Source organism: Canis lupus, chromosome 19 (genome assembly GCF_048164855.1).
Source record: "Canis lupus baileyi chromosome 19, mCanLup2.hap1, whole genome shotgun sequence".
Classification (NCBI taxonomy): Eukaryota; Metazoa; Chordata; class Mammalia; order Carnivora; family Canidae; genus Canis; species Canis lupus.
In genome coordinates, this window is record NC_132856.1 from 3653328 (window position 1) to 3668590 (window position 15263).

The 15263-nt window shown below is 43.3% G+C and overlaps 1 protein-coding gene across 1 annotated transcript in view; it reads right to left on the reverse strand.

The window, feature by feature from the left end:
* RUVBL1 (RuvB like AAA ATPase 1) overlaps positions 1 to 15263 on the reverse strand; it is a 42064-nt gene that overhangs the window by 17739 nt on the left and 9062 nt on the right. The window contains exons 3-6 of the mRNA XM_072784890.1: positions 11887 to 12019; positions 4839 to 4990; positions 1560 to 1649; positions 621 to 770 (exon numbers count right to left, since the gene is read on the reverse strand). Of these exons, the coding sequence (XP_072640991.1) occupies positions 621 to 770; positions 1560 to 1649; positions 4839 to 4990; positions 11887 to 12019 (525 nt within the window). The remainder of the gene's footprint in view (positions 1 to 620; positions 771 to 1559; positions 1650 to 4838; positions 4991 to 11886; positions 12020 to 15263) is intronic.

A 15263-nucleotide genomic window follows, 5' to 3' on the forward strand; every position in this document is an offset into this window, starting at 1 on the left:
TTCCCTGCTAGTAAAGAGGAGGACTCTTCCAGGATGAAGAGGAAATCAAACTGAAAGACTACCAGCAGGGAAGACTAGGGTTTTAAAATCACACATTTTGCAGAGGTGTCACATAGTCATACTGTTCTTCTCCCACATTTTACTAGTCAAGGTGTTAAGTTTTCATCTTGCCAGCATGAGGAACAGACACAAATCCTGCTCAAAGCTAAAACACTAAAGAGTTTGCTAGAACAGGGGGAAAGGCACAGCTTTGTCGGGCTTTCTGAAATCCTGCAAAGGGCTCAAAGAACACTCCTGCCCTACACCATTAACACCCAGAGAATCCCAGGCTTGAGCCCGCTGCTTGGAGGGAAGCCACAGAAGAAGCTGGCTAACTCACGGCCAGAGGCTTGGCTGGGATAAGAAACAATACACATGAAATCATCTGTGACTAGAGCATTTGAATTGGAACAAAGGAGTCCCTCAGTAGCTCATGTCGATGTTAATTGCTGAACATTACAGATAGAAAAGGACCGTCTGCCCTAAGAAACGGCAGCAAGACTCTGACAATTCATTCCCAAAGCTTCTGTGAACACACAAAAGCGCTCGTGTGCCAGGTCATGCCGGCATCGAGGCAGTACCTGGGGCCGTGCGTTGGCCACGTCCAAATCATGCAAGGTCACATCCTGGATGATTTCTTTCTTCTTATGCACATCGCCCTTTGGCAAGGGGACATATTCTTCAGCTTCAAGGTCGAATTCTGTGGCGTAGGTATCACACCTGCCCTGCCTCTGCAGAAAGAGAAACCTGAGTGCCGGGTGAGTGTTCGCTGCCAAGTCTCCAAATGGCACAGTGCTAAGTGAGATAAAAGCCTCAGTTCCCAACTGCGGGCCTGACAGCCTCCTTGACAAACTCCAAACACACCCCACACCCCCGCTGCCAAGAGAAGGAAGCTATCTGCTCATCACTGGGCTCCAAAAACCCAGTTGAAAAACACCTGATACTTTCTCCAAGAATCTCTTCCCCCCTCTTTCTTTTAACTGTATGCAATTCCTGATAAAGGGCAAATCCAGTAGATTAACTAGAGACGGAGGGAGCCGTTCAGACTCTTTTGTAGGTAGGTGATTTATCGTATGATATGAAGTATTATGCTCATCCATTAAACAGTGAGGAACACTGTACAGGACACTGAAAATCAGATATAAAAAGAATGCCAACTAATGCAGCATTCCTTCCACATGCATATATCTTGGGAAGAAAATACCAAAGAGATAAAAGGAAGATTAAACGCACTGCACACTTCAATTTGAAAATGACTACAGTTGTTCTGCTTTCTCACGCAGTACTCCCCCTCTAAACAAGCTTTAGTATTTTTCGAACAGACTGTCTGTTTTAATCATGAGAAGGTTAAAGAATGAAGATAAAGGGAAAGCAAACTTTATTCAACATAAAGGGGCAACTGCTGACCTTCCCTCAGCATTGCACCAGACACCAGCCTCTCCTCGCATCCCATACTCCCTGAAGAAAGCACCCTCCCCTTGTCACTTAGGCCTCCTCATGCAAACCAGGCATGGTGTTACCTTCACAGCCCCACTGTTGGCTTCAATGTAGATCACATCTCCAGCTTCTACTCGCTCTTTCTGCAAACTTTCAAAAATGCTGGGGTCCAGCTTAAAAGAAAAAACAAACCCAAAAACATTTGACCCAGAGAACTGTAAAATACATATAATATTTATTTCCGACATACTGTAAAGTACCTTTCCACAAGAGACTTGAGGTAGCTAATGACTGTATGGAGAAAGTGTATTTGTGTGGGAGTGAGTGGAGCAGGAGTGGGTGTATAGGTATGTGTGTGTGTCTGTGGATGTGTGTGTGTGGATGCAGGAGATGAATAGCTTTGGGGATGTGTCCTAGAGACAGCAGGAGAGTGAGTGCACCCAGGGTGAGTGTGAGGGGAGACCTACTATCCTCTTTCCTTTTACTCCTGAGGTCGCAAACTGGCAAATATGGCTCTGACTGCTTTTAGGTGAGGCCCACGCTGTCTGTGAGACCACAGGCCCTAATAACCCCTTTTGAGATTGCTCTCTGCTTCAATTCTTCTCCTCCACTCCTCCTCAGGTAGGGGTAGAACTTCCTGCATGTGAGGCACCCAATGGAACCTGCTTGCTCTTCGTGGTTGGAACTTGGTGGTCCTATGATTTTGGACAAGGCTCTCTGAGCCTCTGTTTCCTCATCTGTACAACAGCACCCAGGTGTAAATATCCAGAGGGAAACACAAACCAGGCCTTTTGATTCAAATCCGTGTCTGCTCTCTGGGGCCTGCCTGCTTATACCTTCAGGAAAGGAGAGGAGCATGTTTTGGGGACCGTTTCTTTTCCCCTGTCTAAATTCAGCTACCCTTGATGTTCAGTATTCAAGGACAGCCATCTTTGGTCAGGAGTCAAGATTTAAACATAAGTTTCTCTCCATAAAACTTCATGGAGAGCTATTTCCCTTAGTTAACTTTATATTTTATAATGTGAAAAAAACGGGCTTTGTCTCAAACAAAATTAAAGAGTAAAAACTAAGAACTCCGTGAAAGAAGCCAGACACACAAAACCACATGCTGTATGACTCCATTTACATGAAATGTTCCGAAAAGACAAATATATAGAAACAGAAAGTGGATTAGTGGTTGCCAGAGGGTGTGGGTTGGAATGGGCACTACTGTCAATGGGCATGAGGTTTCTTTTGGGGTGATGAAAAATGTTCTAGAATTGGACAGTGGTGCTAGCCATACCATTCCGTAAACAGATTAAAATTCCTTCCTAAAATGGGTGAATTTTATTTAAAATTAAATTTCAATAAAGCTGTTGGAGACAGTAACCACAGGAATAAACCCAGAGTTCTGTGTCACTGGCAGGGTAGGGTCTGGCAGCCTCCCAGAGCAGCACAAGGAACAGTGTTTGGTAAGCCCCTGACGCAGGGCCTAGAACAAGGAAGGCACCTGATAATGATGGCAAGTATGATATTCTCTTCATAAATCAGTATCTACACCAAGTATCTTAGCTCCATTTGTCCAAATATCTTGTGTTTGTGTGTGTGTGTGTGTGTGTGTATGTATGTATGTATATATATATATACATACACACACACTCAAAGTAGCTAGAAGTACTCATTTGGGAAGGAAAAAAATTCATCTTCTCCCTTATGTTATTTTCTTGAAGAAACTGTGCAAAGAAGCCTGATGGAGAGCTGAAATGTAAATGTAAACTGCATGCCTTACTTCAGCTAACTTACACTGAGGAGTATTCTTTTTTTTTTTTTGCCTCAAGCATTTTAGTATTGGTTAATTTCCCAAATGAACTGTCTGAAGATGTAATTACTGGAAAGGTGGCAGATCCTACCAAGAAATCTAATTAATACAGAATGGGAAAAATGAGGGGGAGGTTTAAAAGAGGTATTTGCAGAGGCAAGCTCCTGAGATGGAAACCCTGGTAGGAAAAAGAAAAATGACCCTCTGAAGAAGTGACATTTTTATGATCTCCATAAAGCAGTGACCAAGAAACCACTTTACAGGATCAAAGAACCATAAAATCATGGAGGAGAGCAAAGATGGAGAAATTATATAGTCAATCTACCACAGTTCACAGATGGGGAAACGGTGGCCCAGAGAGCTCAACTGACTCCCAAAGATCACACAGCAAGTGGGAGGGTGAACAGCATAATGGCTGGGACTCAAGAGAATCCTGTCTGCCACTTAACCAGCTGTGTGATCCCAGGATAAGCTCCTGATGAAACCTCAGTTCCTTTATCTGTTACATGAGGGAAACTACACAAATGGCACACATACATGTAGAAAGCTATAAATGATAACAAATGAAATATTTAAGTATTTGCCCAGGCCTAGCACATCCAATAAATTAAGAGCTATGATGCTATTATAATTATTATGACATTATTTATTATAAATAATAAGGCAAAGCCTACAATCCCAATTGCCCCGTTTCTCTAACTGAAGGCTCTCACAATAGCACAACAGCTATCACTTCTTAGGTAACTAGGAGCTACCCCCAATGCTACAACTTTTATATCCTTCCAAGAACTCTATAGATAGAGATAGGCAATCATTATCCCTATTTAACAGATAAAGAAACTACTGCTCTGAGACTAAGTCACTTGCCAAAGGCCACCTGTCAGCCGCGGAGCCTGGTCTCTCTTTCAGACTTTGCCTGACTCCAAACCATACTCTTCCCCCAGGCACCCCGGCTACCCCACATCCTTAGGGTTGACAGGACAAGAATCTGAGGAGGGTATCAAGGGCTTCCCACACTGCCACCACGATGGCTTCTCCACAAAGCCTTAGCCAGAGCAGAATCAACCACTGAAGCCACTATAGGTTTCTAGGCCCTGACACATAAAAGAACTGCAGTCAGGAGTCTGTATTTGGCCCTTTGGGATGTCCATCCATCATCTGTTATACAACTCTTACCAGATTACTCCATGGTACTTCTTTCTGTGAGCATGAACACTCATATCTGAAAAACTAATCCGCTTCAGAGACAAGTCCAGGACCTTTGACACATGGTCATAATATGGGATACAGGATGGCAAAAGGTAGATAGGACTAACCACACAACTCACATTTTAACATAGTTTCCTGGGAGTCAATGAGAAAAGGAAGAGCTACCTTTATTGGGTCTTCTTGTGTACTTACACCCTATTCTAGGTACTGCTTAATACACATACCATCCTCAGATGGCCCTGTGATGTATCATCACCCAAAGCACACAGAGAAAAATGAGACACAGAGAGGTTATACCACTTGCCCAAGGCCACACAGTGCTGAGAGATTCTGAGGAAAGAGAAAAGGTACTCACTTTCAACTGTTTGGTTCCTTTGGCTGTTTTAAGTCCTATGATCACATGGCTAATGGTTTTGCCATACCCTCCCATGGGGTTCTCTGTCTCACATGGAGTCAGCTCTGTGACTTCACCTTCATAAACCTCCTTGGTCTCCTTTATCCGCAACCCTGAAAGAGATAGCAGGTGATAAAAAAAAAAAAAGAGAGAGAGAGAGAGAGATAGCAGGTGAGCCCCGGTGAGAAGCAGAATTCTCTCTCACATATTATCATATTCTTACTCCTTGATAGCCTTTTTAGCCACAAAATTTCCGTGACACAAAGACTGACAAGTCATTTACTAATGTACATTCAAGGTTATCACTCTGGGTAAAAAGGTATTACAAACATAAATGTAACCTGGAAGAAGTATTCAGAATGTGGAAAAACCATCTTATTTCAACTTTTCAAAGGGACTTTCTAGGTTCAAATCTAGAACTAGATAGACAAGCTATAATTCCCAAAATTGTTTCTGACATCTGCTATACCCCAAGGGGGTGAAATTTAACTTTATAGTCTCTGAACCCAAACCATTCTACTCCACTGGAGCAGCAACTACATATGCCCTCATTTCCTGCATTTTTGACTCTCAAAAAATTTTTTAAATCGATGGAATAACTCCCTATATCCCTTGTGACACCATCAGGCCCAAGCTAGGTATAATTAAAGGTCCATGCCAACAGTGAGTGATTCTTGACCTGCCGGTGTTCTGGACCTCTGGCTATCAGTGCACACCCGATGAAGAAATACCCAGTGGTCATTCAGTACTTGCAGTGGGTTGTTCATAAGTTTTCCAAGGCCACAACAATTTCCAAAGCAATCCCCCAATAATAAAGCACAATTTTCAGATCAGAATATTATAAGTGAAGGCAAATATCTCTCCTCATTCTAAACATCAACTGCATTAGCTGTTCAATAAATGTAGTCAGACAAACTAAGAATTGTTGGCAAATTAATTTTTAGAACATGATCTCAGTGCCTTTTTATGCAGTGTTTTTGCTGCCTAAAGTACTTTCCTCCTTTTGGCTTCACTAAATACCTATGATTATGTTTTTTTTTTCCCTGTGTGTATATGTGTGTATAGTCATATATATACGTATATATTATGCTTTAATAACACATTAAAATAATAAAAAGAAAACTGGGTTTGTCTAACAAAGCAATGATAATTTCTAGTAAGTAAAGGTTTTCTTGCAACAGGAAAACAGAGGCAAGGGCCCTGTTTGAACTGAACACAGCTCCTCTGAAAACACATGCACCCACACAAGCTCTCCCAAATTCCCAAAGCCTGGGTTAAGAGACACAAATGCTTTTCTCCAAAAAGTCTACCTCAACAAGAAAATCATTTCCAGTCACTGTACCTGCCATCAGTCCAGAGGTAAGGAGAGAAACATTCTTAGGTCATCCTAGCTGAAGATGTGTACAAGTCCCTACACTTAGGAAAGTGCAGGCCACACCAGGAGGAACACACTATAAACCTGTAACTGCGGCAGCCTCTTCACCAGTATAAGCAGCCTCCCACCCAATCTACAGAGGGCATGCATATAACCACCTCATCTGATCCAGCACTGGAGTTGCAAGGACAAGAGGAGAAGCCAGTACATCCCAACCTAGCCCTGCAAAACAGCCAAAGTGAGTACTCTTTATGTCATTTTACAGAGAAGAGATCAGCTCCAAGAGGTGGAGCAAAGGGTCCTTTCCTCCTTCATAGTAGACCCCAGATTAGAATCCAAGTCTTCTGGCTCTGACAACAGCTTCTTCCCACCACACCATACCACACCACACCACAGGGCCCTAGCTCACTGACAAGCCTTTCCCACGCTTGGCTCTGTTCTAGTCTCTAATTTACGTTTTGCCCAAAGGAAAAAACAGAAATGTAAGGGACACCTGTAAGTTAAAAAGATATAAGACATGTATCAACCAAGCTATCATGCAGACCCTTATTTGTATCCTAATTCAAATAATAATTCAAAAAAAATTTAAAAAGAAAAAATACACTAACATGAAACAACTGGAAATTTGAACACTAATTAGATATTTGATGGTATCAAGGAGTATATTGTTTGCTTTTTTCTAGGCATGATAGCAGTACAGTGGGGTTTTCTTTAAGTCCTTATTTTGCAGAGATATATACTGAAATATTCAGGGATAAAAAAGTAGGTTTGCAATTAACTTCAAAGGATCTGGGAGGGGAACGACAGGGGCTACAGATCAATCAAGATTAACGATGAAAAACAAAAAAAGGATAAAGAAAAAAATGCAATGAAATACTATTCTACAACCTCTAGGATCACTACAGTTAAAAGCTGACCATATCAAGAGTTGGTGAGGACACAGAACAGCAGGAAGGTTTGCACTGCTAGTGGGGGTATATAATTGGTACAAATACTTTACAAACAACATGATATTGTCTCCTAAAGTTGAACATGTGAATATCCTGTATCCCTGTAGTTGAGCTCCTAGGTATATACCCACTAGGTGTGGGTGTGCTACATGCACCAATAATGATGAAATCTCACAAACATAACTGTGGAAAAGAAGCGAAGCACGGAAGAATATATACTTACATACTGCCTGATTGCATATATGAGGTTCAGAAACAGGTATAACTACTATAATTTTAGAAGCAAGACACTCATTAATTTGGGGAAGGAAGGATAGAGATTGGGGATGGACATGAAGAGTACTTTGGGGTATTGGGAATACTCTCCTGACTGGGTGCTGACTGCACAGGTTTTCAGTTTATGATAACTCACTGAGCTATATACACTTACGTTCCATGTGCTTCTTTTATTATGTGCACACAAAATTACCAAGTCACTTTAAAAAGAAAAATTTAAGTAAATAATAGGGAGACCTGGCAAAAGAGGGACACTGCTGGCTTACGTTTAGGAAACAATATTCTAAACCTTAGCTGAAGTCTACATCGTGGTTCTCCTTTAGCATCTACTTTAGCATCATGACAGGCATTTACAATTCTTCAGGCCCTGGTTGGACTCAAACCATCTGCCTCTGAATCTCAGGGGTTGGGACTGCCATCATCATTAGCTTAAAGCTACCCCCTGAGATCCCAAAGTGCAACCACAGCTGAGAACAACTCATTTAAGAAGGAATGAAGAACTCCGTCCTACTCACAATGTAGAGCCATAAACTACCTCTGATGACAGGTAGCCCAGATAGGGTTTGGGTGTCCTCACCATCAAGCCACCTCTGTTCTGATATGGAAATAGCCCAATGGCATAAAGAAACACTGCCAATGGTGTCAGACACTTTCAATCACTTACCACTTTTAAACGTGGTCATTATCTTATCATTGGGTCAGTTGCCTTCTTTCCCCAGAAACCCAACCAGGACAAAGACTCTCAGATACTAAAGTTAAGGAGTTCTACTCTACCTTTATTCAATCTGATAGCCTACAAATGGAACTTTTGGAATGGCCCCAAAAGAGAGGTTGTGTTTCATTTTTGCCTTTCCAAATTCTTAGTTCCTAAACTTCAAGACAAAAATTTTCCAAACCTACACAAATGTATCAGAAGACTGTGACATACTTGGAAAATTCTGTACTTTTAAAATGAACTTCAATTTTTTTTTAAATCAAAACTTTTATATCTCACAGGGATAAATTCCTTCCAATGGAATGCTCCCTCTATTTCCTGTTAATGACCATGACATGAAATTCCTTGAGCGGGGAAGAAAGGCATTCCCATCTCTCAGTCTCTCACTAGTCCCCATATTTGTTTAGAAGTCGCTCTGTGCTGACAAGCAGGCAGGGGATGTGGTTGACGGACAATGAAAGCGGCTGTTAGCCAGGGAAGGGGCCGAGCTGGCGCTATCTCTGGCAACGGTAACACAAATGACACAGGTTTCATCTGCTGGCTCAGGTTTCTAAATCCCTGACAGGGACCTTCATCACGTCAAGGAAACAGCACAGACTCCTTGCTTTTTATTTCTGGTCAGCTTACCGCTTCCTCCCCACCCCTCTGCCAACTTCACAGGAATTCAAAGACAGAGGAAGATGGGCAGGGTTCCTTTTTGAAGATAGTCAATGGCCTGCCTTTTTATTCTGTGGCAGGATCAAGAAATTCTCTTTACCTCACTGCCATCAAAAGAACTGCACTGCCCTCTCCCCTCAAAAATGGCAAATCAAAAAGCAGATGCCTACGAAATTTACCTCTATTTTTTCCAACTTTAAAGCATTACCTTTATGCAACCTAAACACAGATGTTTATGTAAAAGTTTTGTCAGATTTTAGCAGTCAGAAAAATATTTTTTTAATAAATAAAAATACATTTTAGATGTATTCAGATATTTGAGCCAGTTGTAATAATCTTACAGTTTATCTCACTAATTAGTGAGTCAAATAAAATCTCTGGCACATAATCATTAAGTTTTTTAAAGACTCAAATATTTTAAACCCTGAAGAGGGTCTTGCGAGCCATTTCCACTGTTATTCCAGGTACGATTCAAAAGTCAAAAGACCGCAAAACACATAAGAACACCGGCAGCTGAACCTCACAATGCTACTAGAAAAGCAACACCTAAAGTAGGTTCTATTTAGATAAAGCTTAAAAGGCAAAACTCAGCCATACTGCTGTACCTGCTCTGAAGCACATGAGTCGTGGCCACACAGCTCTTGCGCTCTGTGGATGGGTGTGGGAGAGGGGAGGGGTTGTAGCCGGCCAGGGCATGGTGACAGCTGCGGTGCTAGCCCTGCTCTGTACTTGGAGCTGAGTGGTGACTACAGAAGTATGTACCTCATCATTAACTGTTAAACTACAGGATGCTGTACCTACTTTTCTATATGTAGATTTTATTTCAGTTTAAAACAGCCACCAAAATAACCCAGTGTTTCCAGTAAGTTTCCCTGGGTGGCTCAGCGGTTTGGCGCCTGCCTTTGGCCCAGGGCGCGATCCTGGAGTCCCGGGATCAAGTCCCACGTCAGGCTCCCGGCATGGAGCCTGCTTCTCCCTCCTCCTGTGTCTCTGCCTCTCTGTCTCTCTCTATGTCTATCATAAATAAATCAATCTTAAAAAAAAAAAAAAGAAGTATTTTGCAGTTTAAAGAAAGGCCCTATCTATATAATATAAAGCTTAGCCTACACACATGGCTCACAATCCCTCTGGCTTAGAACAAGAGTCCCATGCTCCAGTGCCTGCAGGACCCAGTGCAGGCAAGCACTTGATGGGGCACGTCAAGCAGCCCAACAGGTCCCCCCAGAGCTCCGGCACACTGCATGGCAAGCCCGCTCTGCAGAGCAGCGCTGCTCACCCCCAACCTGGCTGTTGCTGGTGGAAATGAAAGCTTCTCTCCAGAAGCCAGAAAGAAGTATCTTAAAGGTTATTTCCCAATTTCTAAACACTGGCAACTGATTCAAAATTTTAAAAACCCTGTGTAAACCAAACAAAGTATATCTATCACCAGATGCAGACTGAGGGCTACCTTTCTTTAGCCAAGGTCTTCCTTCTACCTGCTTTAAAGTAGGTACTCCCTTCTCTCATTCAGAAGTGCATTCCTGAACTGGGGCTGCAGTGGCCACTCTATCCACAGTAGATATTTAAAACACTCAGTCTGCTCCTCTCCATTCTTTCCCATCTGTCAGAATGCTCACCTCTTTCTTACAGCCCCATATCTAACCCTTCAAGCAGTTCCGTCAGCCCTACGACCCAACTATACCCAGAATCTGGACAGTTCTTAACACCTCTGCCTTCACCACGTTGGCCCAAGCCAACATTTCCTGCTCAGACTCTTCACAGTCTCCCTGCTGTCCTCTTACTCTCCTCACCTTCCACCTTCCATCCCCAGCCAGAGGGATTCTTGGGCAACTGAAACTACTCTCCAATTGCTTCTCCTCGCTTTCAGCGAAAAATGCAAAGCCCTAATCATAGCCTGAGGCCCTACATGATCTTACCCTTGACCTAGACTTTAGCAGTCTTAAGGGAAGGATTCCGGGCTAGACAAATGCACTCTTTCTTAAACTTTCCTCATTTCCTCCAAGTTTTCTAGGAAATTTCCTTAAGAATATTTACCTTGTTTTGACAACTAAAGGGCCTAGAAAACCATACAGGCACTCTGAAAAGTGTTCATAACCCATGACTCCGCAACTGTATCCTAGAGATAAGACTCCCACATGTGCAGACACACATTACATAGTTTTTAATATCTTAAAAGGAATAAGCTATTTCTACCTGTAGACGTGAGGGAAGCTGGGATTTTCCCAGAGCAAGGCAACAAAAATTGGGCAAGGAGACTGGCCCAGACGTCCTGGCTGACAAGAGATAAGTATCTGAGAAAGGCCATTTTCTTTTCATAGCAGATCTTCAGAGCATAGGCTCTAGAATCAGACAGACATAGGTTTAGACTGTAGCCCTGCTACTTACTAGCTAGGTTACTGTAGGCAAGTCATTTAACTTCCTGAGACTGTGTTTCATCAGATGCAAAAAGTCAGAGAACTTTCTCTTAGGGGAACTAAAGGTTGTAATCAATATCGGGTGGGAAGGGGCAGGGAAGGAAGCTGGCATATAACAACTACTTGATATGGTAGCTCCAAGCCCCATGAGAATGGCACCATAAGCCTCAAATCTCTGCCAATCCTCACATGGTTTCCTCACTCCCTGAAAGACCACAATTCTTCTGGCTCGATATCCAGGACCAGGGGCATTCCCGCATCATGACACACAAAGCTTTTGGCTTAAGTCCAAACCTTTTCAGTGGACAGTCATCTCTAAAAACATAATAAAGCTGCCAGGAAAATCTGCTTTAAAAAGAAAAAAAAAAACTCACTTCACAGCCACATTTATTTTGTCAAGTGAGAAACCCCAGACCCATAGCTAGGGACCACATTTGCCAATTGTTAAAGCACTTCAATTAGAAAAGCTGGGTTCTTGTTTGGCTTGCAAAAATAACACTAATGGTGCCAAAAGAAAAATGGTAGTACAACAAATATAAGTCATAAAGGCATTTGCACAACCAAACAGCTTCAGCGCTCTGGGCAAGTGAGAACCAACTCTTGCCACAGAAGTGATACTCACCAATGGCCCTGCGGAAGTTCTCCATCAGCACCTCTGTCTTCTTGATCTCCGTGGAGTAAACTTCACTCCCCACCATTGGGCAGAAAGGGACCTTACTACCCAGCTCCTGAGCGATAGCCAGAGCTAGGGCTGTCTACAGAAAACAGTGGAAATCACTTGTTTTACATTCTTGAAAATGCAGTAATTCAGAAACAGATGCTATTTAAAAATACATGAACCAGGAATAACTGAAAATCTAGTCCTTTTATTTGTAACATCATTTGGCATGCTTCATATAGTAGATGCTGAATGACTTTTGTGGACAGGCAATTTATAACCCAAATGGCATCTTTAATCATCCCTGTATAATTACAACAGCTGTCACTTACTGACACTTACCAGTGTGGGCCCGACTGTAAGTGCTTCATGTGACCCTCCACTCCCCCTAGGAGGTAGACTCTAAATTCTCCCCACTTTACAAATGAGGAAACTGAGGCACAGGAGAGCTTAAATAACACGTCCTGGGAACAATAATCTCAAAAATGGCAGAGTGGGAACTTTAAGTCTGGTGGCAGAGCTTCAGAGATCGTGTTCCCATGGTAATCAGTAGTCTCCTAAAATACTTCCTTCACTATTAAAACAGGGCCCTGGGGATCCCTGGGGGGCTCAGCGGTTTGGCGCCTGCCTTTGGCCGAGGGTAAGATCCTGGAGTCCCGGGATCAAGTCCCGCGTCAGGCTCCCAGCATGGAGCCTGCTTCTCCCTCTGCCTGTGTCTCTGCCTCTCTCTCTCTCTCCCTCTCTCTCATGAATGAATAAATAAATAAATCTTAAAAAAAATTTTTTTAAATAAAACAGGGCCCTGACCTAATTGCCCAGAACACTACTCCAGGGTGGTTTTTACAGGCACAGGAGAACACCAACCTCCAGTCCTTCAAAAACCACTAATCAAAGAACGAATCACAGGACATTTGCTTTGTATTGAGTGGCCTGCCCACAGTGAGGAACGATGCAGGAGCTAGGTTCTAAAGCTATGAGCTGGTCCTAAGTTACAATTGAACATGCTCTCATAAACTATGAACTGATTTTTAGTAAGACAGCTATTGCTGGCAAATGCTAAACACAAGCAGATTTAACAGCTGCATGGTCACATACCAAGTATAAAAAGCCAATGCGTTAGAGCTGGTACAGGACAGGGAAATGCCATGGTGTCTGAATGCATACATCTTTGCTCAACTTTGAAACAAGAGCCTGAGTAAGGTCAATTCCCAAGGCATATATATGAGCTAAGCAAGAAAGCAAGCTTGTTCTACACAAAGTGGATCTCTGAGACAGTCTTTTACAACCAGCCTAGTAAGGTTCCTCTTAGAAGGAACCTCTTCAGTGCCATTTTGGTGATGGTTTTAAGATGGTAGAATGTGTTAGAGAATCAGCATAAAGCATAGCACAAAAAGCACTGGTGGATGGGCAAAAACTGGGTTGCAGTCCTGGTTCTACAACTGATTTTCACTGTGACCCTGGGCATGTGGCAAATCTCTGGTGCCAGATTTCCCCACCTGTCAAATCAAAATCCTAGGTTAAATCACAAGTCCAACTTGGTGCCCACAGCCTGGTTCCATTTCGCCCTGCTGAGTCTTGTGTGTTTTTAAACTCAATTTATTGCCCATTTTTTAATGTTGGGAAATTTCACATAAAAATTCATGTATTTAGCTTCTTTTGAGGAACCAGAAGGTTTGGCCACAAAGGGCCCTCATTACCACTTGGTGGCGCCTGGTATGTACCTCTAGAACAGCTGCCACCTTCAGTGAGGGCACGCCCCTCTGGCCACCACAGCCAGCCCACACCCTCAGGCTTGTATCCAGGCACTCTCTCATCCCCATGGCCTGTGTGGGTGGGCAGCTGAGTTTGGGACCTCAAGGCTGATGCCTCTAAAACTGTTATTGTCTGGTACTCTAAAAGGAAGGGAAAATCTCTGAAGCATGACAGGGTACAGTGTGAGGGGCAGACCCTAGCACCATGCCCACCTTTTTAAGATTTTATTTATTTATTCATGAGAAACAGAGAGAGAGAGATGCAGAGACACAGGCAGAGGGAGAAGGAGGCTCCATGCCGGGAGCCCGATGCGGGACTCGATCCTGGGACTCCAGGACTACACCCCAAGCAAAAGGCAGACACTCAACCACTGAGCCACCCAGGCGTCCCCATGTCCACCTTTTTTTTTTTTTTAAGATTTTATTCATTTATGCATGAGAGACACAGAGAGAGAGAGAGGCACAGAGACACAGGCAGAGGGAGAAGCAGGCTCCAGGCAGGGAGCCTGCCATGGGACTTGATCCCAGGTCCCCAGGGTCCCACCCTGGGCCAAAGGCGGCGCTAAACCGCTGAGCCACTGGGGCTGCCCCCATGTCCACCTTCTATCCAAACCCACCACCTACTCAGCCATTCCTTTCTCACCCAGCTATCTCCACAGGCCCTGACTCCACACATTCAGCTGTGAACTTCAAAGACAGAAACTATATATGGTTCAATGGCACACCCCCACCTCTACCTAAGACAGAAGAGATGATCAATATCCCTCCAATAAAATATGATAATTATTTGGTTAAGAAATGCTTCAGGTGTGGGGATCCCTGGGTGGTACAGCGGTTTAGCGCCTGCCTTTGGCTCAGGGCGTGATCCTGGAGACCCAGGATCGAATCCCACGTCGGGCTCCCGGTGCATGGAGCCTGCTTCTCCCTCTGCCTATGTCTCTGCCTCTCTCTCTCTCTCTGTGTGTGACTATCATAAATAAATAAAAATTAAAAAAAAAAAAAAAAAGAAATGCTTCAGGTGTGCCTAGTTTCTTCCATTTAAAGGCTCCCAGGAGGCAGGTATACAGTATAGCTAATACACCCATATTTGTTACACAGTTCTAAATTGCTTGTATGAGGAGATCCCTGGGTGGCTCAGTGGTTTGGAGTCTGCCTTCGGCCCAGGGCATGATCCTGGAGTCCCGGGATCGAGTCCCACATCGGGCTCCCTGCATGGAGCCTGCTTCTCCCTCTGCCTGTGTCTCTGCCTCTCTCTGTGTATGTGTGTCTCTCATGAATGAATGGATGGAATCTTTAAAAAATAAAATAAAAATAAAAATAAATTGCTTGTATGAGGTCTCTGAATCCTCCCAACTAGCGTATGAACTTGATGATCTAGTATTTGATGCTGTATTTGATAATTGTATTTGATAGACTTAGAAAATGAAACACACAAGTTACTAACTCACCCAAGGTCAATTACCAAGCAGCAAAGCATGCAAACTCCAACCCCCAAGACATTATTTCTTTGTGAGCAGCCTCCATCTAAGTGGCAAGTGGCACACAAAAAAGAGGTTGTTGCAAAGAAAAGACTGAAGAAATCTATTTTCA